This window comes from Trichosurus vulpecula, chromosome 4, assembly GCF_011100635.1.
Source record: "Trichosurus vulpecula isolate mTriVul1 chromosome 4, mTriVul1.pri, whole genome shotgun sequence".
NCBI lineage: Eukaryota > Metazoa > Chordata > Mammalia > Diprotodontia > Phalangeridae > Trichosurus > Trichosurus vulpecula.
Genome location: NC_050576.1, coordinates 158,714,174 through 158,735,563, shown reverse-complemented (window position 1 = coordinate 158,735,563; position 21,390 = coordinate 158,714,174). Strand labels below are relative to the sequence as shown.

The window sequence follows — 21,390 nt, the reverse complement described above, 5'->3', positions numbered from 1 at the left end:
TCTTTTTGTATAAAAGCTCCAGGGTGTGTTTATTTTCATAATATCTGATTACTGTTCTAAATTAGTATATGTTTAAATTAGAGAAGTAAAATGATTATTGAAAGTTTTAGAAAAGACTAGGCTTAATAAATACTGAAGGCATGTGTTTTTCTTTATGACTAATTATTATTGTAACATGAAAAAAACCAACTGTACCCACTCTAAACTATGAGCTGTAATCAATTAACACCTTGGTAAGGTGTCAGTATTGGGGAAAAGAAGGTGATTTCACTGAATCTTTTCAACTCTATACTATCTTTTTCTTTCAAGTCTTTGCCCACTTTTTCCCTAATACCAGTCATGCCCTATTTAGCCCCAAATACAAATTTATATTGCATAACCTGAACTTGACCTTTATTGCAGCAAGGCAATGCTGTACACTTCCATAATCAATTCACTATCACACTCAACACAGTGGCTTTTACAAATCTTTTCATCCTTCTTCAAACCTCCAATTGCTTCCCCCACAAAGAGCTTTTTAGCTGAGAAGCTTGCCTCATATTTGACTGAAAAATTAGAAGCCATTAACTATATTTTCCCATCTTCCTTCCTTTCTTCTTCTTCCTCTTCTCTAAATCACATCATTTAGTCATCATTTCCCACTATTTTCTCCTTAACTTGTCTCATTCAAAGAGATGACCTTTCTCTTTGACAGGGCTAAGCTTTGTAAATACACTCATAAATCTATGTCACCCAATTCCTGTTAACTCACTTAACTTCTCCTCTAAGAATTTGGGTGCTAAACCATTTGGTGTGGATATGTTTAGTATTGCTATTTCTTCATTATCTATGGTACCTTTATCAAGATGTGGTTCCCTTTCTTATCTCTTGTAATTAGGTCTATTTTTACTTTTGTTTGAGATCAGGATTGCTACCTCTGCTTTTTTTTATTTCAGCTGAAGCCTAAGAGATTCTGCTCCTCGACACCCCACCAAGGTAGGGAAGGAAAGGGTATGTAGGCAGTCACGGGCAAATATATTTTTATTTATTTGTTAAATATTTCCCAACTACATTTAAAATTTAATAACATTTAAATTTAAAATATTTATTAATTTAATATATTTAAATATGTTAAATTTTATATTATATATAATTTATATATCAATCAATAATATTATACATAATAATATGTAACAAAATTATATATAATTTGTATATACATTATATTAATTCAATATATTTAAATTGAATTCTAAATTCTCTCCCTCTCTCCCTCCCACCCCTACTCCATGCCTTAAAAAGGTAAGCAATGTGATATTGATTATACATGTGAATTCATGCAAAATATATTTCCATAATAACCATGTTGCAAAAGAAAACACATATACACACAAACAAGAAAAATAAAGAAAGTGAACAAAATATGGTTCAATTTGCACTCAGTTCATCAGTTCTCTCTCTGGAGGTGGAGAACATTTTTATCACAGGTCCTTTGGAATTTCATGGGATCATTGTCTTATCCAGAGTAGCTAAGTTTTTCAGAGTTGATCATTGTTGCAATATTGTCATTACTGTGTACAGTGTTCTGGTTCTGCTGACTTCACTTCTCATGAGTTCATCTAAATCTTCCCAGGTTTATTTGAAACCATCCTGCTCATCATTTCTTATAGCATAATAGTATTCCATCACAATTATATACCACACCTTGTTCAGTCATTCTCTGATAGATTGGCATCCTCTCAATTTCTATTTCTTTGCCAATGCAAAAATTGCTGCTAGAAATATTTTTGTACTTATAGGTTCTTTTCCTTTCCCTCTGCTCTTTTTGGGATATAGACTTAGTAGTGGTATTGCTAAGTCAAAGGGTATGCACAGTTTTCCAGCCCTTTGGGCATAGCTCAAAATTGTTCTCCAGAATTGTTGGATCGGTTTACAACTCTATCAATAGCGCATTAGTGATTGAATTTTTCCACATCTCTTCCAACATTTATCATTTTCCTTTTCTGCCATGCTAGTCAATCTGATAAATGTGAGGTAGTAGTTGTTTTAATTTGCATTTCTCTAATCAATGATTTAGAGAATTTTTTTCATGTGACTATTGATAATTGATCTTTTATTTCTTTTTTTTTACAGATACCTTTGTGTTTTCATTCATTGGGGAAGGGAAAGGCCTAAGTGTTCGGCTACAGAAACAGCAGCAGCAGGAAGGGGGATGGGAGCAAGCTGTTGGCATTTCTCCCCCTCAGAGGAAACACTAGGGAAACCCCTACAGGTGCAGAACGAGGCCGCCAGTCACAGGCACTTGGGCATACTGCCTTTGGTCAGGAGGCTGCAAATTCCAGCTTTTTTCAGGGATGGGATGGGCAGCCCAAAGAGGGCATCAGTTTTCCAAGCTCCACTTGGTGTCCCCTTGCTCCAGGGGCCCTTATGGGGGGCATCCCACTTTCACTGCAGCAGCTGCAATGCCAGAAGCAGGCACCACAAGACCAGGTCCACCCAGGAAGAAGCTTCTACATTGTACAGAGTAGAACAGAAGTGTAGGCCAGATCCAGGAGGCACCCAGGGAAGTTTCTGGGCATCAGAGCAGCAGTTCAAAATCTTAAATTACATGATTGGGGCACAGAGGGTCTTGGTGCCAAATCATAGGATACAGTATGACATCAGGACCAAGAACATAGCCACAGCAGACAAGCCCAGAGAGATGTGCAAGCAGGCCAAGGGGGCTTCTGTGAAATTCTTCTAGGCAGCTGCTGTACATCCAGTAAAACAACATTAGGAGGCCATAGAGGGCTAGGAGACCTGAGATCCCAACACAAAGTAGCAGAGGAATGGAGCAGAGGAGCTGGACAAGGAGAGGGCAGAGTCATTCTAGAGGGAAGCACCATAGACAGGGCACTGGCCATTGAAGGAGCCCTGCGTCTGGAAGACTGCGGCGGCCACCAGGACCGGGCCCAGGAAGATGGCGGCGAGGAGCACGAGCTCCGCATGGTGCAGCCGGGGAGTGCCGTGGCTGCTCCGTCCAGCGCAGGCCCTCTATGTTTTTCTTCTGAAAAATCCTGGTCATATCGTTTGACCATTTATAAGATGAGAAATGACTCTTGTTTTTATAAGTTTGCTCCAGTTTCCTATCTGTTTAAGAAATTAAATCTTTGTCAGAGAAACTTGCTGTAAATTTCCCCCAGTTTTCTGTTCTTTTTCTCTAACATTGCTTCTTCCCTGCCCTTGAACTATGACCCAGAACTAGGTATAGGCAATGGAGTTGCCAAACAACTCCAGCCTTATGTCCAGTGCTAGCAAGAGTCCTCTGTAATTTTTTTCTTATCAGTTGCCTGATCCCCTTACTATCTCTAGATGTATCTCTAGATGTTCCTGAAGCTGTTGCTGCAGCTGTTGCCACCATTGAATTCAACAACTGGTGTTGCAGCCATTTGAGCTCTGGGCCAGCCTCCAACCTGTGTCGCAGATCTCTCCATCCAACAATCTCCTAAGTTGTCTCTGACTGGAGGAATGTTTCACCTTGAACTCTTGTTGGCTCTGCCACTCCAGAATTTGATTTGATTCCTTATTTTAAAGTTGTTTGAAAAGGAAATGTTGAGAGAGCTCAGCTATAGATCTTCCTATACTCTGCCATCTTGGCTTTCCCCCTGAAAGTCCCCAGGACTTGAGTTATTGATCTGGGAAAGAATTGAGGACTTGTGGATAATGAAAACAAAGAACAAGATTATAAGGTGGAGGAAAAGGTAGAATGATATTATGAACTAATAAAGGAATTTCAGAGTTCATGAACATGTTTAGGTGAGAGCAAAATCAAGGGTAAAATGTATGGGTGATGGGAAAATCACCTTCTATGTGTGAGACTGAAGTGAAGTAGAGGATTTGGAAGTTAGGATGTTTGAGAGAGGATTGATGTGTAGATTGAAGACTTTTAGTATGAAAGCAGATGTTGGTGTGGAAAGAAAACCTTGAACCAAGTATTGAATTCGCTGGGGACGGAAGAAAAGTCTTGTAGAGATCAACAGACAATGATATCACAGTCTTCATTGGTTGGTAAATATGGATTGAATGAACATCAAAAGAGAAGAGGTTTTTTCCTAACCATAGTAGCAGGGAGATGTGACAATGGAGAAGAAGGCATATTCTAATTCCACCACAACCAGTGATTCAAGAGTACGAATGAAAGTACAACTTGTGCTGGAAAGGGTGACCAGAGACAACAGGTCATTGCAAGGCAGCCAGGTCTCAATAAGTACAAAAAGATGGAAGAAGAAAAAATGGAAATGTTTTAATATGAAACAGGTTCTTAACTAAGGAGCAGACATTCCACAATGGAAGGGCTTGGAAGAGCTGGGCATGTCAGAGTTGAGAAGGATGGAAGTGAAGGTGATAAAGGACATGGAATTGGGTTTATACAATGATAGCTATTGATTCACCCAGAATCACTGTATTAATGCTAAACACCATGAAAGGCTGAGTGTGAACCATTGAGGAACGAGTTCAGCAAGATTATCAGTGCTATAGAGAAGTCTGTTGATGAAGGGAGGTGATTAGTCCATTAAGGGTCTTCCTTTTATGTTCAGACTTGTGACACTTGGTGATATTAGGTCCTGTGAGACACAGGCAGGAGGCCCATCTCACAACAGGCTATAGTAGATAAAGGTGAAGCCAGGGCACCTAAACAGAGGCAAGAGCTCATAATTCATGGTGGCTCCAGCCTGGGATTAGTCTCCAGAATGCTGGAGAAGGTTCTGGGCTCAGGACAGAAGCTAGAGTCTTGAGGCCTAGATCTGAGGTTGACACAGGGTACTCTGTGAAGACACAAGGGCAATGTGACCACTATTAAGCAGGCTGAATCAGGGCTGATACCAGGTCAAAGGCAGAGAACATGAGTGGTTAGGTTGTATCTATGAGGCTCCCCAGGAAGTCTTAGGAGTTAAGACAGAGACCACAGGTAGTGGGTCAACTGGTTCTGGGTGAAATAGTGTTCCCTGGGAAACCTCAGAAAAAATATTATTATGTCTATTATCCAGAACAAGAAATTAAAATTCAGAAAGATTTTGCTACTTGTTTAGTGTAGTACAAGATTCCACATGAATAAATTAATTGGGATTTGAGGTCAACTCTTTGAATTTAATAACCAGTACTTTTTCCCATTGCACCAGCAGACAACAGAGCCAGTGTGGATCTGGTGGTACTGATGAATATGATGCATCAGCTTTCAGCCTCCAATAGTACAAGTCACACACAGAATCGAAGGCCACCTTCTGTATGAACAGAAAAGAAAGCACCAGTGCACCAAAACACCAGTCCCTCAATACTCACTCTTTCTTTTTGAGGACAGAGACAGGAAATTAGTATATAGTAAGAGAACGATCTAGGGAGCTCTGTGTCTTGTCTGGATAATGAGAACCTAGGGATTTGGGAGGGAGGGGACTTATTTTCTTCACTAGCTACCATCTCCTTAATAAATCAACAACAAACCCTTGAGAGGTGACTTTCTCATCCTCATTATCACTGTCTCAATTTTTTCAACTTGTGCATAGATTGTTGAGGTTACTGTGCTGGCCCGGGTGCCCCCAATGGTCTATAATTGGAGGTATAAATCCAGTATAGTAATGACTCTCTACGGTAATAGTAACACAATTTCTAAGAAAAGCATTGGAGACACAGGTAGTACAGAAACAAAAGGAAAGGCCCTTGATGATGCTCATTGGTGTGATAGCTTAAAGAAATGTCCATGGAGAAGAGGCTGAAGGAATCATTGTGAGGATGTGAGGTGAGGGCAGTGATATGAAGGGATATCTGAAAGGAGTTAGATCTCCTTCAGTGGGGCCATAGTAGTTGGGGTATATGGAGGGACTTCCATATCACATGGCAAGAGGAGATTCTTATGGAGATTTTCATTTGGGAGTTCCCTGGTCCAGAAAGAAGAACTCATTACAGAAAGATTGGAAAGTATCTCATTGGGCCTAGGGCTCACATCTGAGTTGACTTGAGAATGGGGTATGAGGTTCTTTATGTGAAATAGATGAGGACACTATTAAGGGAATGGAGATTTTAACTTATCAGCACCTCCTGACTATTGAAATATTGACAGCAATACCTATGCCTGAAGACTGTTTTGCTTATTTCATGGATAATCAAGTTTCTTTTGAGCCAATGACTTGTTCTTCACACCCTATAGTCACTGGACAAATAAATGAGGGGAGGAGATTATATGAGAGTGAAGGGAAGCACTGTGTTTATTTGTGCTGGAGTTTGGGGGTGTTGAGGAGGGGTTTGTGTGAAGATAATGGAACCAAAATGAGAGGAATGAAGCAACAAAGAGGCAGGAAGGGAAGGAAGGCAGTATTGCTATTGAAATGGCCATAGGTCATTTTATTTCATAAGTAGCATAGGAGGTGCAGAGAAACCAAGGAACTTTCAAACTCTGACTTTGTTTCCCCATCTGTATTTCTGTTGCAGAAGATCTGGTGTCCTTCATGTCATCTACCTCAGTAACACCTTCAATTTTTCTGGCAAATTGACTAATTATCCTCTTTGTCAATTCATTTCTCTCACCTCCCTCCCATCAAGTTTCCCTCCTTTTCAAGTGTGGGTATCTCCACATCCCTCAATTACATCTTCCTTGACTGCCTGACCTATTACCCCAGAAAACCCACCTTTTCCTGGTAGCCTCCTGAATGTGATGTGAACAAGGAGATAAATTATTGAACTGCACTCCCTTACTGCTTTCTGCCACTGCAGAGCCATAGTAAAGTCATCATGGAGACACACATTGTATCAAAAGGGTAAAAAAATCAGTGAGGGTGATCTGCCCATCTAGAAAGCTATTCTCCTTGGATTTCACTTTCCTGCCTCACTCTGGGGACCAGTCTGCCACAGAACCAACATCAAGGATGAAAAGCTTGAAAAGCCTGAGTAGTGATGAGGTAAGGGAAAGTCAGTTTGTCCGGGGAAGGTCCTGGAGGCAATTCCACATCAGCCCATTTGTCTGTCATTTCCTTCAATAAAATGAAAGCTTATTTGAACTAGGGATTGTTTCATTCTTTGTACTTATATCCCATGGCTAGCATAGTGCCTGATGCATATTGGACACTTAAGAAATATTTGTTGATGTATTGATGGTCATTCCACTATCAGCTGCAGCAATTTATCCACCCATGGTACAAAACTAGGGGAGCTATGCTGACTTAGTGAGCATCCCTATTACTTGGTTCTGTGATGGAGTGGGCAAAACATAGGGCTGGGAGTGAGAAAACCTGGATTTTTCTCCTGGTCCCACCAATTGGAAGCTATTTAATATTTGACACATTACAATGACTAGTACTAATAAAAACACCCAGTATGTATACAGAACACTAAGTTTTGCAAAGAGCTTTGCAAATATTATCTCATTTGATCCTTACAACAACTCTGAGAGGTAGCTGCAAATATTATCCCCATTTTACAGATGAGGAAACCATAGCAGACCAAGGTTAAGTGATTTGCCCAGGATCACACAGCTAGTAAATGTCTGAGACTGGATTTAAATTAAGGTGTTCCTGACTCTAGGTCCAGTTCCCTATCCACTGCACTGCCTAACCTACCTCACTTAATCTCTTTGGGGTTTAATTTCCTTATCTGTAAAATGAGAATCATAGAGTTACAGCATTTTTGTTAGAAAGGGCCTTTAATAGCCACCTAGAACAACCCATATTTCGTGAAAATAAGAATACCTTCCTTTCAGGGTTGGGGAAATAAATATAAATAAAATAAGTTCTTTCCAGTAGTGTAGTAGACAGAGTGCTTGACCTGGATTCGGGAGGACCAAAGCTTAAATTTTCTCTTAGACACTAACTAGCTGGTTTTGAAGTCTTTAAAGGTTGCAATATTGAATAGGAATTTATTCTGCTTAACTCCAGTAGATAAAACTGGTACCAACGGGAAAAGTTACAAGGGCAGAGATTTTAGTTCAATTTAAGAAAGATGCTCCTAACAATTAAGTCATTTGAATATCTACTGGGCTGCTTTATAAGGTAGTAACTTAAGAGTGAAGGGAGACAATGATCACCTGTTAAGAATGCTACAGTGGGGATTCATGATTCAATCAGGAGTCATTCTAGATAATTTCTCAAGTCCCTCCCACCTCTTAATTCTATTACTTTAGAAGGGACCTGGGAATGCATGAGAGCACTGAAGAGTGGTCCTGTTTTGAGGGAGGCTGTAGAAAAAGATATTTTATCAGTTAGCCTTGGGAATTGTGGTGAGGTATTGTATTGATAAGTTATTTAGGTCTTTCGAAGTTGATTATCTTCATAATATTGATATTATTATTTAGATTGTTCTGGTTCTGCTTACTTCACTTTGCATCAGTTCCCAAAGGTCTTGGCAGGTTTGTCTGAAACCTCTCCCTTTATGATTTCTTGTAGCAGAAGAGTATTCCATCACATTCATAGGCCATAACTTGTGCTTATTTGCTTCTACATATTGTGTACCTAATATATTCCACTGATCAATCACTCCATCTCTAACCCAGTACCAAATTGTTTTGATATTTACAGTTTTACAGTGTCTTTTGAGATCGTCTACTGCTAGGTACCCTTCTTTCCCATTATTTGTCATTGATTCCCTTGATATTTTTGACCTTTAACCTCCTGTTTTCTAGCTCTATAAAGTATTCATGAGTAGTTTGATTGGTTTGGCACTAAGTAAGTAAATTAATTTAGCTAGCATTGTCATTTTCATTATATTGGCTTAGCCTACCCATGAGCAGTTATTTGTGTAAAGAGACTTTTGTAATTGTGTTCATATAGCTTCTGGGTGTGTCTTGGCAGGCAGACTGCCAAGTATTTTAAATTATCTTCAGTTATTTTTAATGGAATTTTTCTTTTTTATTTCTTCCTGCCTGGATTATTTTGGTAATAAATAGAAATGCTGATGATTTGTGTGCTTTTGTTTTATATCCTGCCACTTTGCTGAAGCTGTTAATTGTTTTAACTAGTTTTTAGTTGACTTTCTAGAGTTCTCTAGGTAAATCATTATATCATCTGCAAAAGTGGTAGTTTTGTTTCCTCATTGCCTATGCTTTTTCCTTTTATTTCTTTTTCTTGCCTTCTTGCTATAGGTAGCATTTCTAATACGTTATTGAACAATAATGGTGCTAATGGACATCCTTGCTTCACCTTGCTGATCTTATTGAGAAGGCTCCTAACTTATCCCCATTAGAGACAATGCTTGTTCTTGGCTTTAGATAGATACCACCTATCATCTTAAGGAAATCTCCATTTGTTCCTATGCTTTCTAGTGTTTTTTTTTTTTAATTAGGAATGAGTGTTGTATTTTGTCAACATCTTTTTCTGCATCCATTGAATTATCTTATAATTTTTTGGGGGGGATATTGATATGGCCCGTTATGTTTATAGTTTTCTTAATATAGGACCAGTCTTGCATTCCTAGTATGAAACCAGCCTGGTCACAGTACGCAGTCTTTGTAATATGTTGTTATAATCACCTTACTATGATTTTATTTTAAAATTTTGCACCAATATTAATTAGGGGAATTGGTTTATAGTTATCTTTTTCTGTTTTGGCTCTCCTAAGCAGTTCTTTTTACAGTTTGGTTACCATTTGGTTAATTCCAATCTTTAAGGAATTATTTTAAGCAATAATTTGTGCCTCTTTTACAAAACTGTTAGTTCTCTCTTCATATCTTTCTTGCATAACTAATTTATTTTTATATTTTTCCTTCTATAACTCTTATTTTGGTTTTTAAAATATTCTTTGCCTTGCTTTTCTTTTTTTGTAAAAACACTTTCTTTAGCTCTTCTAGGAATTCTTGTTGGGCTTCTGTCCAATATGCATTTTTCTTTCAGACTTTGCCTGTAGATTTCTTCACATTATTGTCTTCTTCTATGTTTTGTTTCTTGAGCTTTCTTGTCACCATATAGAATTTTTTGGGTCATTTTCATTTTTTATTTGCCCATTCTTCCAGCCTCTTTCTTGACTTTGGATTTTATGTTAGTTTTGGAGTCTGCTCGCTTTTTTGGGGGAAGATGGTTTGGTTTAAACCTTTGTCTTTTTATGTTTTACTTCTGTTTCAACAGATCATTTTGGGGACCTCTATATTTTTGGTACTTCCAAGGTGGTATGATCTGGGGAGAGGTTTATTCATATCCTCTCTGGTATAAGCTTTGTAAGTTCATTACTCCAGCTTTGGGTCTGTGGATTTGTATGTGGTTAAGTGTTAGTAAACTGCTGCTGGACTCAGTTACTGTCACTGACTAGAAAGTTCTGCAAGCTTAGAATCACTAAACAGCTTGACTCTCCTTTGGTCTTTGTTTTCTTCCCTCATTGCTCTTCAGTAGGCTTACCTACAAGGCCAAAGGTCAGAACTGAATCCTGCCTCTGCTCTTGGGCTCAGTGCCATACAGTTAAGTTTTTGGAACTTGTTCCTTGCTCTGTACTTGTGCATGCATTCATTCTCAGATACTTTACCTTCCCTGGGCACTATAATGCTTGCCACTTGCCACTACTAATGGGCTGTGCTCCTGGCCAGGCACCTAACTCTCCCTGCCCCCCATTCATATTCTTATGCTGCCCTGGGCTTGAAAACAATTACTATCTGTGACTTTTTATTGGCTTTCCTGATCAGAATATGATATGTCACATTTTCTAGGTTATTGTGGAGGAGGTGTGTAAGGTAATCACAGCAAAAATGCTGATTCTCATTCCACCATCTTGACTTAACTCTCATAAAAGTCACAAAATGTAGAAATGAGGGAGAATGTTTCAGGCATGATAGCCCTTTGGGTGAATTTATAGAGTAGCAATGTAAGAAGGCTGGATAAAATTTAGAAGCAGCTAACAGAAAAATTTGGTTAGATAATGGTTGAAGGGGTGGGGCTGGGGGATTATTATTAAGTCTAGATTAGGGCCAGATTGTGGGAGGTTTTAAATATGACCTTGAGAAGTTTGGTTTTTATCCCAAGATCAGTAAGGATCAAATGAATATTCCTTGGCAGGGGAGTGGCATAGTAAGAACTGTGCATAAAGTGTATTGTTCTGAAAGTTTGAAGCTTGGATTGTAAAGGGAAAAGAAAGAGAAAGGAAATAAGCCTGATATATAGCAGGTGCTATGTAAATGCTTAGGCTTTTAACTTTAGCTATCATTTTTATAGTCTTTAATTTTCAGGTTATCTATTTCTTTTTGAATTTTCAGTATTTCCTCTATTGAGGTTATTTGGGTTTCTGGATTTCTTGGCTTTCAATTTTTTAATGCATATTCACTTTATTAGTTCTCTGCTTTTCTACTTTATTTGAGCATATTTTAGGGATAGGTATGTGTGTGTGTGTGTATATATATATATGTACATATAGGTGTATACATGTACACACATATGTATGTATATGCACACACATACATGTGTGAAAACTACTTTAGTTGCATTCGGAAGTTTCAGTATGTTGTTTTATCATTTTCTTTTGCATAATTTTGTTTCCATTATTGTTCCTTGACTTACTCATTGTTTAGGACTTCATTATTAAGCTTCTAAGTGTGCCCATCTTTTGTTTATACTCCCTAATCTAATTATTATTTTTTCATTGTGGTCTGTAAGGGATGTATTTTTTTTTTTTGTCTTTTACATTTATTTGAAATCTCTCAGTGCTCTAATACTTGGTCAATTTTTCTAAAAGTTTCATGTGATGCTGAAAAAAAATTCTTTAGCAGTACTATGTAGGAGGCATATAATTCTTTTAGCTCTTGTTTCTTCAGCAATTTATTCAATTTTATATGTTCTCATCTGTTTATCTTCCTGTTAGATTTGTCAAAACTGTGAGGTACTTTAATCACTCAATAATCAATCAACATTTATTAAGCACATACTACATGCCAGTCACTGTGCTAAGTGCTAGGGATAAAAAAAATAGCAAAAGCCAATTGCTACCCTCAAGGAAGTCACAATTTACTAAAGGAGACAACAAACAAATACGTACAAATAAGTTACATAAAAAATAAATAAGGCAAATTAAGAGAGGAAAAGCACTAGAATTAAGAGGGGTTATGAAAAATTTCATGTAGAAAGAAGGATTTTAGTTAGAATTTAAAAGAAGCTAAGGAGAGCAGTAGTTAGAGAAGAAGAGGGAGAGCATTTGCATTGGCCAAAGAAAATGCCTGAATTCAAGAGACGGAATGCTTTATTTGTGAAACAGAAAGGAGTCCAGTGTCACTAGATCAAAGAGGAGGAAAATAGTATAAGAAGATTAGAAAGATATGAGAGTGCTAAGTTATGAGGGGCTTTTAACTTCAAACAGAATGTTGTATATTTGATTTTGGAGGTGATAGGGAGCTACTGGAGTTTATTGAGTAAGGGAGTGACATTGTAAGACTGATTTTGATGGGGATTTAGCAAAGGAGCCTGAGAAACAGCTGTCAGGTAGGAGGAGAATCAGGACAGAATGGTGTCCTGAAAACCTGGAGAGAAGAAAGCATCAAGGAGGAGAGAGTGATCAACAATGTCAAAGACTGCAATGAGGTTGAGAAGAATGAGGATTGAGAAAACATCATAGGATTTGGTAACTAAGAAGACACTGATAATTTTTGTTTTTTAACTCTTTTGGGATAAAAACATAGTAGTGGTATTGCTAGGTCAAAGGGCATGCATAGTTTTATAGCCCTTTGGGAATATTCCTGCTCTACAGAATAGTTGAATCAGTTGACAACTCCACCAACAGTGCATTAATGTTTCATTTTTTCTCACATCCCCTACAACATTTACCATTTTCTTTTTCTGTCCTATAAGCCAATCTACTAGGTGTGAGGTAGTACCATAGAATTGTTTTAATTTGCATTTCTCCAATAAATAGTGAGTTAGAGTATTTTTTCATATGGCTATAGATAGCATTGGTTATTTCATTTGAAAACTGATCATATCTTTTGATCATTTATCAATTGGGGCATGGCTCTTATTTTTATAAATTTGACTCAGTTCTCTATATGCTTGAGAAATGAGGCTTTTATCAGAGAAATGTGCTTCAAAATTTTTTCGTAGTTACTATTGTTAACCGTATTTCCTTCCATCCCATATTGGCTGCCTCATTTATTCTATTCTCTCTCTTCCTTTACCTTACCCCTTCTCAAAAGTGTTTTGCTTCTGATCACTGCCTCCCCTGATCTGCTTTGTCTTCAGTCACTCCTTCCCACCTCCATTCTCTTATCCCCTTCCCCTCTCACTTTCTTGTAGGGTAAGATAGATTTCCATACCCAATTGAGTGTGTATGTTATTCCTTCTTTGAGCCAACTCTGATGAGAGTAAGGTTCACTCACTGCCCCTCACATCCCCTTTCTCACTTCCACTGTAAAAGCTTATTCTTGCCTCTTTTATGTGAATTAATTTAGCCCATTCTACCTCTCCTTTTCCTTTCCCCAAGTACTTTTCTGTCTTACTCCTTAATTTAATTTTATTTTTTTTGGAGATTATCCCTTCATATTCAATTCACACTTGTGTCCTCTGTCTATATATACTCCTTGTAACTGCCCTAATAATGAGAATATTCTTATGAGTAACCAGTCTCATATTCCCATGTAGGAATGTAAACAATTTAACCTCATTAAGTCCCTTATGATTTCCCTTTCTTGTTTACCTTTTTATGGTTCTATTGAGTCTTGTATTTGAAAGACAAATGTCTTATTCAGCTTTGTTCTTTTCATCAAGGATTCTTAAAAGTTCTCTATTTCATTGAATATCTACATTTTCTCCTGAAGGTTTATACTCAGTTTTTCTGGGTAGGTGATTCTTGACTATAATTCTAACTTGTTTGCCCTCCAGAATATCATAGTCCAAGCCTTCTGAACTTTTAATGTAGAAGCTGCTAAGTCTTGTGTTATTCTGACTGTGGTTCCACACTACTAGAATAATTTCTTTTTGGCTGTTTGCAGTATTTTCTCCTTGACCCAGGAACTCTGGGATTTGGCTATAGTATTCCTGGGAGTTTTCATTTTGGGATCTCTTTCAGGAGGTCATAGGTAGATTCTTTCAATTTTAATTTTACCCTCTAGTTCTAGAATATTAGGGCAGTTTTTCCTGATAATTTCTTGAAAGGTGATGTCTAGGCTCTTTTTTTGATCATGGATTTAAGGTGGTCCAATAATTTTAAAATTATCTTTCTTGGAACTATTTTCTAAGTTAGTTGTTATTCCAATGAAATATTTCACATTGTCTTTTATTTTTTTTCATTTTTTTTGTTTTGTTTGTTTGTTTCTTGATTTATCATAAAGTCGTTGGCTTCCATTTGCTCAATTATAATTTTTAAACAATTATTGTATCTCCTTTTCCATTTGGCTAATTCTAATTTTTTAGGAGTTTTTTTCTTCAATGAATTTTTGTACTTTTTTTTAACCATTTGGCCTAGTCTGTTTTTTAAAGTGTTATTTCATTCAGTATTTTTCTTTGTGTCTCCTTTACCAAGTTATTGACTTATTTTTCATTATGTTCTTCTATCACTCTCATTTTTCTCCCCAATTTTTCCTCTACCTCTCTTACTTGAGTTCAAAATCCTTTTTGAGCTATTTCATGGCCTGAGACCAATTCATATGTTTCTTGGAGGCTTTGGATGTAAGAGCTTTGACTTTGTTATCTTCTTAGTGTGTGTTTTGATCTTCCTTGTCACCATAGTATATTTCTATGCTCAGATTTTTTTTTCCTGTTTTTTTGCTCATTTTCCCAGTCTATAAATTGACTTTTGACTCTTTGTTAAAGTTGGGCTCTGCTTTGAGGGTGGAGGGTGCACTCCCAAGCTTTAGGGGTTTTGGACAGCTATTTTCAGAGATGCTTCTAGGGACCTGTAAGTTTTCAGTTCTTCCAATGTGGTATAATCTAAGGATTGCTGTTTACTACTCTCTTGGTCTGTGCTCTGATCTGTGAGTGCTCACAAGCACTCTTTTCTGCACTGGAACTGTGAAGAAGATCCCGGCTCCATTGTGGCTACAAACTCTGGTGTGCTAGTGCTCCTCCTCACCCTGTGCCTGCAACCTGGGACTGAGACCTGGATCTGAGGATGGGTAAAACAACAGAATACTGCCCCCAGTTCCAGGAAAGGCACCCCTGTAATCTCCTTCTAACCAGTTGTTTGACCCCCTTACTGTATGTGGGCTGAGAGCTCTGGAAGCAACAGCTGCTGCTGATTCAGTGGTTCCCATGGCCTACTACTGGTTTGCTACAGCTGGCGCCATGCTGGCACAGTCTGAACTGGACTGTGCTCTACTTTCATGCAGCTACAACTGAACTTTCCTGCTGACCAAGATGTCTTGGGCTGGAATATTGTTTTACTCCACCTTTTGTGGGTTCTGAAGGTCAAGAATTTTTTAAAGTCATTATGTAAAGGTATTTGGAGAATTTTGGGGGAGAGCTCAGGTAAGTCACTGCCTTTACCATCTTGGTTTTTGTTTTGAAATGATTCATTGTACTGTTCATTTTTGTAATGTTGATTCATTCTTACATTCCTCGTATAAATCCCACTTGGTCATAACGAGTTATTTCTTGGATTAAAGAATATCAAGAGTTAGGTTCTGATGTATTTTTTTTCATTATGCTTAAAACTGTAGCACTTCTCTTACTAGTTAATTAACTCTGAGCTCCTCCCCAGTCAATTAAATTGTATATACTAGAAAATCCTCTTTTCCTGTAATCTTTACTTCATCTCTTTCTCAAGTCCTCTAATCTTTTAGACTTATAGCAATATCAAGGTTTTTGACTATACAGTTTATTAATTGTACAAAAAACAATAAAACAGAGACATAAGTACTTATTTACAATCTCATTTTTGAAGAAGATCATGACCCAAGTCACTTCTAACCATTACTGAAACTTCTAACTTTTCAGTTCTGGAAACACACTGCCATCATTTAGCTCCCTCGTGATAGCAGTCAAAGTCTTTCAAGAATACTCTTCATTATGTTTCTTTGCAAGATTAATAATTAAAGTCATATTTCCAAGAAGGGAGTTATTAGTATTTTATTATTACCTTACTTGGTATTCTTTTCAGACATTAGAGTTAAGCATCTCTCCAGAATGACAAGTAAAATTGCAACTCCCTAAGACTGAATTGCTTCTTAAAGATACAATATCAGTTTCTATAATGTCTTTAGGAGTGGCTATTGAAATTACAGTTACAATTATTTTTGAGATGATAACCCCAGTTTTCATAATTCCTTTCTTAAGCAAATCAATTGTTTGCTCATAAAGGCCCATTCTAGTCAAATATGCTTTCCTTGTTAAAATAATTTATTTATATCATTTAACATACTTCAATGAATAACTATGTCATTCTAGTCTATTTTTCTTCCATTATCTATGTTCTTAATCACCATGAACTAGATTGAATAGATCACATGGCAGGTATTTAATTTGTGTGCCTTTCTCATTTTTTAAAAATCTTCTTTTTTGTACACTAATATCTGTAGCAGATGATGAAGAGGTAGAAAATACTTTGAAAAGATTGGTAAAAATTTTAAATTTAATTAACATATGCTTTGATCATCATTGATTTCATTGCAAAAGCAGGAATATGGGAATACAGTATAAAATATGTGAAGGAATATTATCCAGGAAGAAGGAATGAGAGAGACCAAGTATTTGACATATTACACAGATGTCTCATGGTATTACATCATAAATACACAAAAAAGAGGGAGACATGGTGGGCACCAAAATAATATCAGAAATAATGAAATTGATTATACTTTAACCTATAGGAAATGACTTATTAGTGATATGAGTCATTTCTAAATCGTCTATCAGTACACAGTCTGCCACTGACTGTTTTGTATAAAGAACATAATCAATACAAATCCAGAGGAAAATAACATTCGAAAATATATGAAACTAAAATACCTTTTAAAATTTCATTTTTAATTTTTAGTTTCAGATTCTTTTTAATTTTCCAGCCCATTCCCCACTTTTTGAGAAGTCAAGAAATGTAAAATCTTTTATACATATGAAGTCATGTAAATGCATATTTCCACTTGTTTGTCATATCCTTGGAAAAAAAAAGCAAATGAAAGAAAAGGGAAATTTGCTTCAACATGTGCTCTGAGTTCATTAGCTCTTTATCTGAAGGTCAATAGCATTTTACATCATGAGTCCTTGAAGTTCTGGTAGATCATTGTATTGATTAGGGTTACTAAGTCTTGCACGATAAATTATTTTTATAATTTTTATAATATTGCTTGCTTCATTTTACATCAATTAATAGAAGTCTTCCTGGTTTTTTTCCAAAACCATTATCTTTATCATTTCTCATAGCACAATAGTATTCTGTCACAATCGTATGCTATAATTTGTTCAACCATCCCCCAATTGATGGGTTTCCTCTCAGTTTCCAATTCTTTGCCACCACGAAAAGAGCTGCTATAAATATTTTGAACATGTAGGTCCTTTTACTTTTAATTTTATTTCCTTGGGATACAGACCTAGTGGAGGTATTGCTGGCTCAAAGGGTGTGAACAGTTTTATAGCTGTTTGGGCAAATCATTGTCCAGAATTCCAGTCTGAGTTGTTAAGCAAGTTATTGATAATAAACAAAGTGATAGAGATAGCGGAAAGGAAATTTATTAAAATAACTTCATGTTGAAGCTTAATCATAGTACCACAATTGCTATGAGTAGAACAAAGAAACTGGAAAATGACATTAGGGAACCAATGCCTTCTTTGTCATGATATGGCAGCTGAGGACATCACTGCCTTAGAATATCAACTGGTCTAATTCAGAAGGATAATGGAAAATTATGAACAGCATTGTCCTATAAAATAGAAGAAATGGAGGATAAAACCTGTTTGAAGAAAACTTGGCAAGAGACCCAAGAAAAATAATCCTGAATGCATTTAAGGCTAAAGCAGCAATATGGATAAGAAAAAAAAAGATATAAGATGACAATATCTATAAATACATACGTACGTGCATATATGTAAACATATGTAGATATAGATAGATTAAAAACAGAATTCATTATCAAATGTGGAGGAGCTACTATAGTTAGACTATAACACTAAAATATCAAATATGATTATGGAGGAGGTAGAAATATCACTGAAGAGAGCAATGATGTGAGAAGCAGATAGCCTACATGAGCTCAATTGTACAAAGAGTTTATCAGTGCTGGATTTTTTTAATAGCATTTTAACAGCATTTTAAATTCCTAAGATATCTGAGTCAGGGAAAGACACTAAAGATGTGGGGGCAGGATGGGGAAATCTTAGACTTTATTCCTACTGTTACATAATTGCTCTGATTCCACTCTCTGAAGACCCAGCCTATTACATTCCAGGTTCTGTCAAGCAGGTCCCCCAGCATCTTTCACATGGATTATCTTGGCCCTTCATTCCATAATAAGAATGAGGAAATCTCTTTTTCCATAGACTAGCTTCTCATCTCTCCATATCATGATGCAAATTTATAGGCTGAGACCCCAACCACAGTTAATAGTCATGTAATTTATTATATGTAATAATAGTCATGGAACTTATTAGCAGTAAAAAGTAATTAAAATGTAAGCAAATAAGATATGAAAGGCTGTGATGGGGGTTGAAACTTAAGTTATCATTAGGGTTTGGGAAATCAGAGAAAGAAGAGCTGCCGCTTACTGTATTTCAGTTTTCCTCTCTGTTACCAGCTGCCATATCTACTGTTCTGGCCTGCAGGGTATTAGCTCTTAGTCGCCTTCCTTAGCTACTCCTCCAATTTCTTTCCTTTCAATATCTAGTGCAACTCATCATCTGCTTGTATATCATCCTAGCCTCTAAGCCTCAATGAGTAATGCCTCCATAACTAGAAGAAAGTCCCTTCATCAAGACCAAGTAAGTTCATTTGAATGCTTGTGAAAAATTTAACTTAAATATTCATTATGCTTTTGGGAAAGTCTTCCAAAGTTTCAGTAAATCTTAAATATAACAACTTAAGTATCTAGTCTAAGTCTAGTCAGTAAGAATAGTCAAATGCACAGTCTTTAGGGGCCTTAAACTTCTCAATTAAATATCTCTATATCCCACTCACTCACTATTATTACTCCTTCTTCTAAATGTCCTCCTCACATTTATTTTACTTATTTATTGAAGAAACACAGGGTAGTAGCAATCTCCTAGATAATTCAGAATAAATGTTCTCCAGCTTCCTCAGTTTATAAAACTCAGCAGCCTCTTTCTCCCTTTCTCCTCTCTGCAGGTCATTCCCTTGGGACAGCTTCCTGAGAACATAACCATGGTCACTGAATTTCTCTTGCTGGGCTTTTCCAACCTCCAAGAAATGCAGCTTTTGCTCTTCGTTATCTTTCTTTTCCTCTATCTTGTCATCCTGATTGGGAATATCACCATAGTCACTGTCATCATCCTGGAACATAGCCTCCATACCCCCATGTACTTCTTCCTAGGTGTGCTCTCCGTGTCTGAGACCTGTTATACCTTTGTTATCCTGCCAAAGATGCTCACCAATCTTCTGTCTTTGCTCAGGACCATCTCCTTTGCTAGCTGTGCTGTTCAGATGTCCTTCTTCCTTGGCTTTGCAGCTACCAACTGCCTATTGTTGGTTGTAATGGGTTATGATCGCTATGCTGCAATCTGCCACCCTTTACGCTACCCTATCCTCATGAACTGGCAGATATGCAAAATCCTAATAAGCATTTGCGGGGTGATTGGCTTTCTGATCTCAACAGTAGTCACAACCTTGGTCTTCAGCTTGCCCTTCTGTAAATCTAATAAGATCAACCACTATTTTTGTGACATTTCACCCGTTATTCACCTTGCCTGTGGTGTCACTTATGTCAATGAGCTGTTCATATTTATCTGTAGTGTCTTTGTGCTCATGGTCCCATTTATTTTCATCTGCATTTCCTATGGCTTCATTGTCAGCACCATCTTGAAGATTCCATCAGCTGAGGGGAAACGGAAAGCTTTTTCTACCTGTGTCTCCCATCTGACAGTAGTTGTAGTTCACTATGGCTGTGCATCCCTTGTCTACCTAAGACCCTCATCCAGGGTGACATCACTTAAAGACCAGTTGATAGCAGTTACTTATACTATTATTACCCCCTTGCTGAATCCCATGGTTTATAGCCTCAGGAACAGAGCTGTCCAGGTAGCTATTGAGAAAGTCATCAGCTGGGGAGAGTTTCCCCACAAAACCATATAATTTTAACATTTCACAACTGCAGACACATAATCATGTCATGAAAAGATGTGGCCATATCCCTTGGTTAAGTGCCATTCTATTGCCTGGACACTTTTCATATTTGTTCAGGGACTTTTCTGATGACAATGTGTACACAAAGAAAGTTTTTTAGGATGTCAACTGTGAAAATTAACAGGGGAATTTAATGCCAGAAAAAGAGGTACTTTATATTATAAGGCAGTGTAGGGTAGCAGAATGGGTGCTGATTTTGAAGTCAGGAAGACCTGGATTCAATCTTCTCTCTTACATCAATGATTGCTATGGTGAAATCATTTAACCACCATAAGCCTCAATTTTCCCATCTGGAAAATGGAGATAATAATAATACATATAGTATCTACTTCACAGTTTAGTTGTGAGGTTTATCAGAACATATATTGAAAGCACTTTGGAAATTTTAAAGTTTGTAAATATCGGTTATTATTAGGAGAGAGTTTAAGTAAGGAGGTGGAGAATGTTCACCCAGTTAATTCTCTCTAGGGCTCAGGAAAAGTTCAGTCTGATTTTTCATGAACAGATTGTGTTTGTGAAGGTATGACTCTTAATGACCTTTCCATAGATTCTTTTATTTTTGGAAAACTCACTCTTTGCCATGTGGGTGGTGCTAAGTGTTGATGCAGAACATCCCATACCCTGGGAAAAGACATTCAGGTACATACCCTGTAATCTAGGTCTTACTTCAGCATTTTGGGGTCTAGGATGCAGAGAGCATTTATGTAAAGAGGTATTGGGAAGCTGGCCTGGGTTCTGAGAGGAATAGAAATCAGATATAGACATAGTGGTTTTTAAGTGAATTTCAGGGAGAGGGAGGGAGAGGGAGGGAGAGGGATGGGGAGGGAGAGGGAGGGAGAGGGAGGTAGAGGGAGAGGGAGGTAGGGAGAGGGAGGGAGAGGGGGCGCAGAGATTGTGAGAGATTGCAAGGCACATTTCAGGGCAGAACTTTCCTTACATATCCTGCCCTTGTATGGACATAATGATGTTGATGTGTATGGGGAATAGAGATAGCATTTATACCCTCTAAATAGCATATAGTATTCCCCAATTAGTAATTAAAATCGACAAACATTTATTAGTCCTATCCCTTTTCTGATTAAATCACAAGTCAATTAAAAAATTAAGACAGAACAATCAGTACTCTAATGGACCTGTGATCTCACTGATTTCGGACTTCCCTCAATGATGCAGATGATAAACCATCTGTGCCTCTCCATTCTA

At 37.3% G+C, this 21,390-nt stretch overlaps 1 protein-coding gene and 1 pseudogene across 1 annotated transcript; one reads left to right on the top strand and one right to left on the bottom strand.

Moving 5' to 3' along the window:
• Positions 1-2,271: 2,271 nt before the first annotated feature.
• LOC118846886 lies at positions 2,272-6,729 on the bottom strand (annotated as a pseudogene).
• Positions 6,730-6,875: 146 nt separating this feature from the next.
• Positions 6,876-20,136, top strand: LOC118846885 (olfactory receptor 10R2-like). The gene is made up of 2 exons (XM_036755571.1): positions 6,876-6,908; positions 19,120-20,136. Exons 1-2 carry the CDS (start codon positions 6,876-6,878, stop codon positions 20,134-20,136), a joined length of 1,050 nt encoding a protein of 349 aa, XP_036611466.1.
• Positions 20,137-21,390: the final 1,254 nt, after the last annotated feature.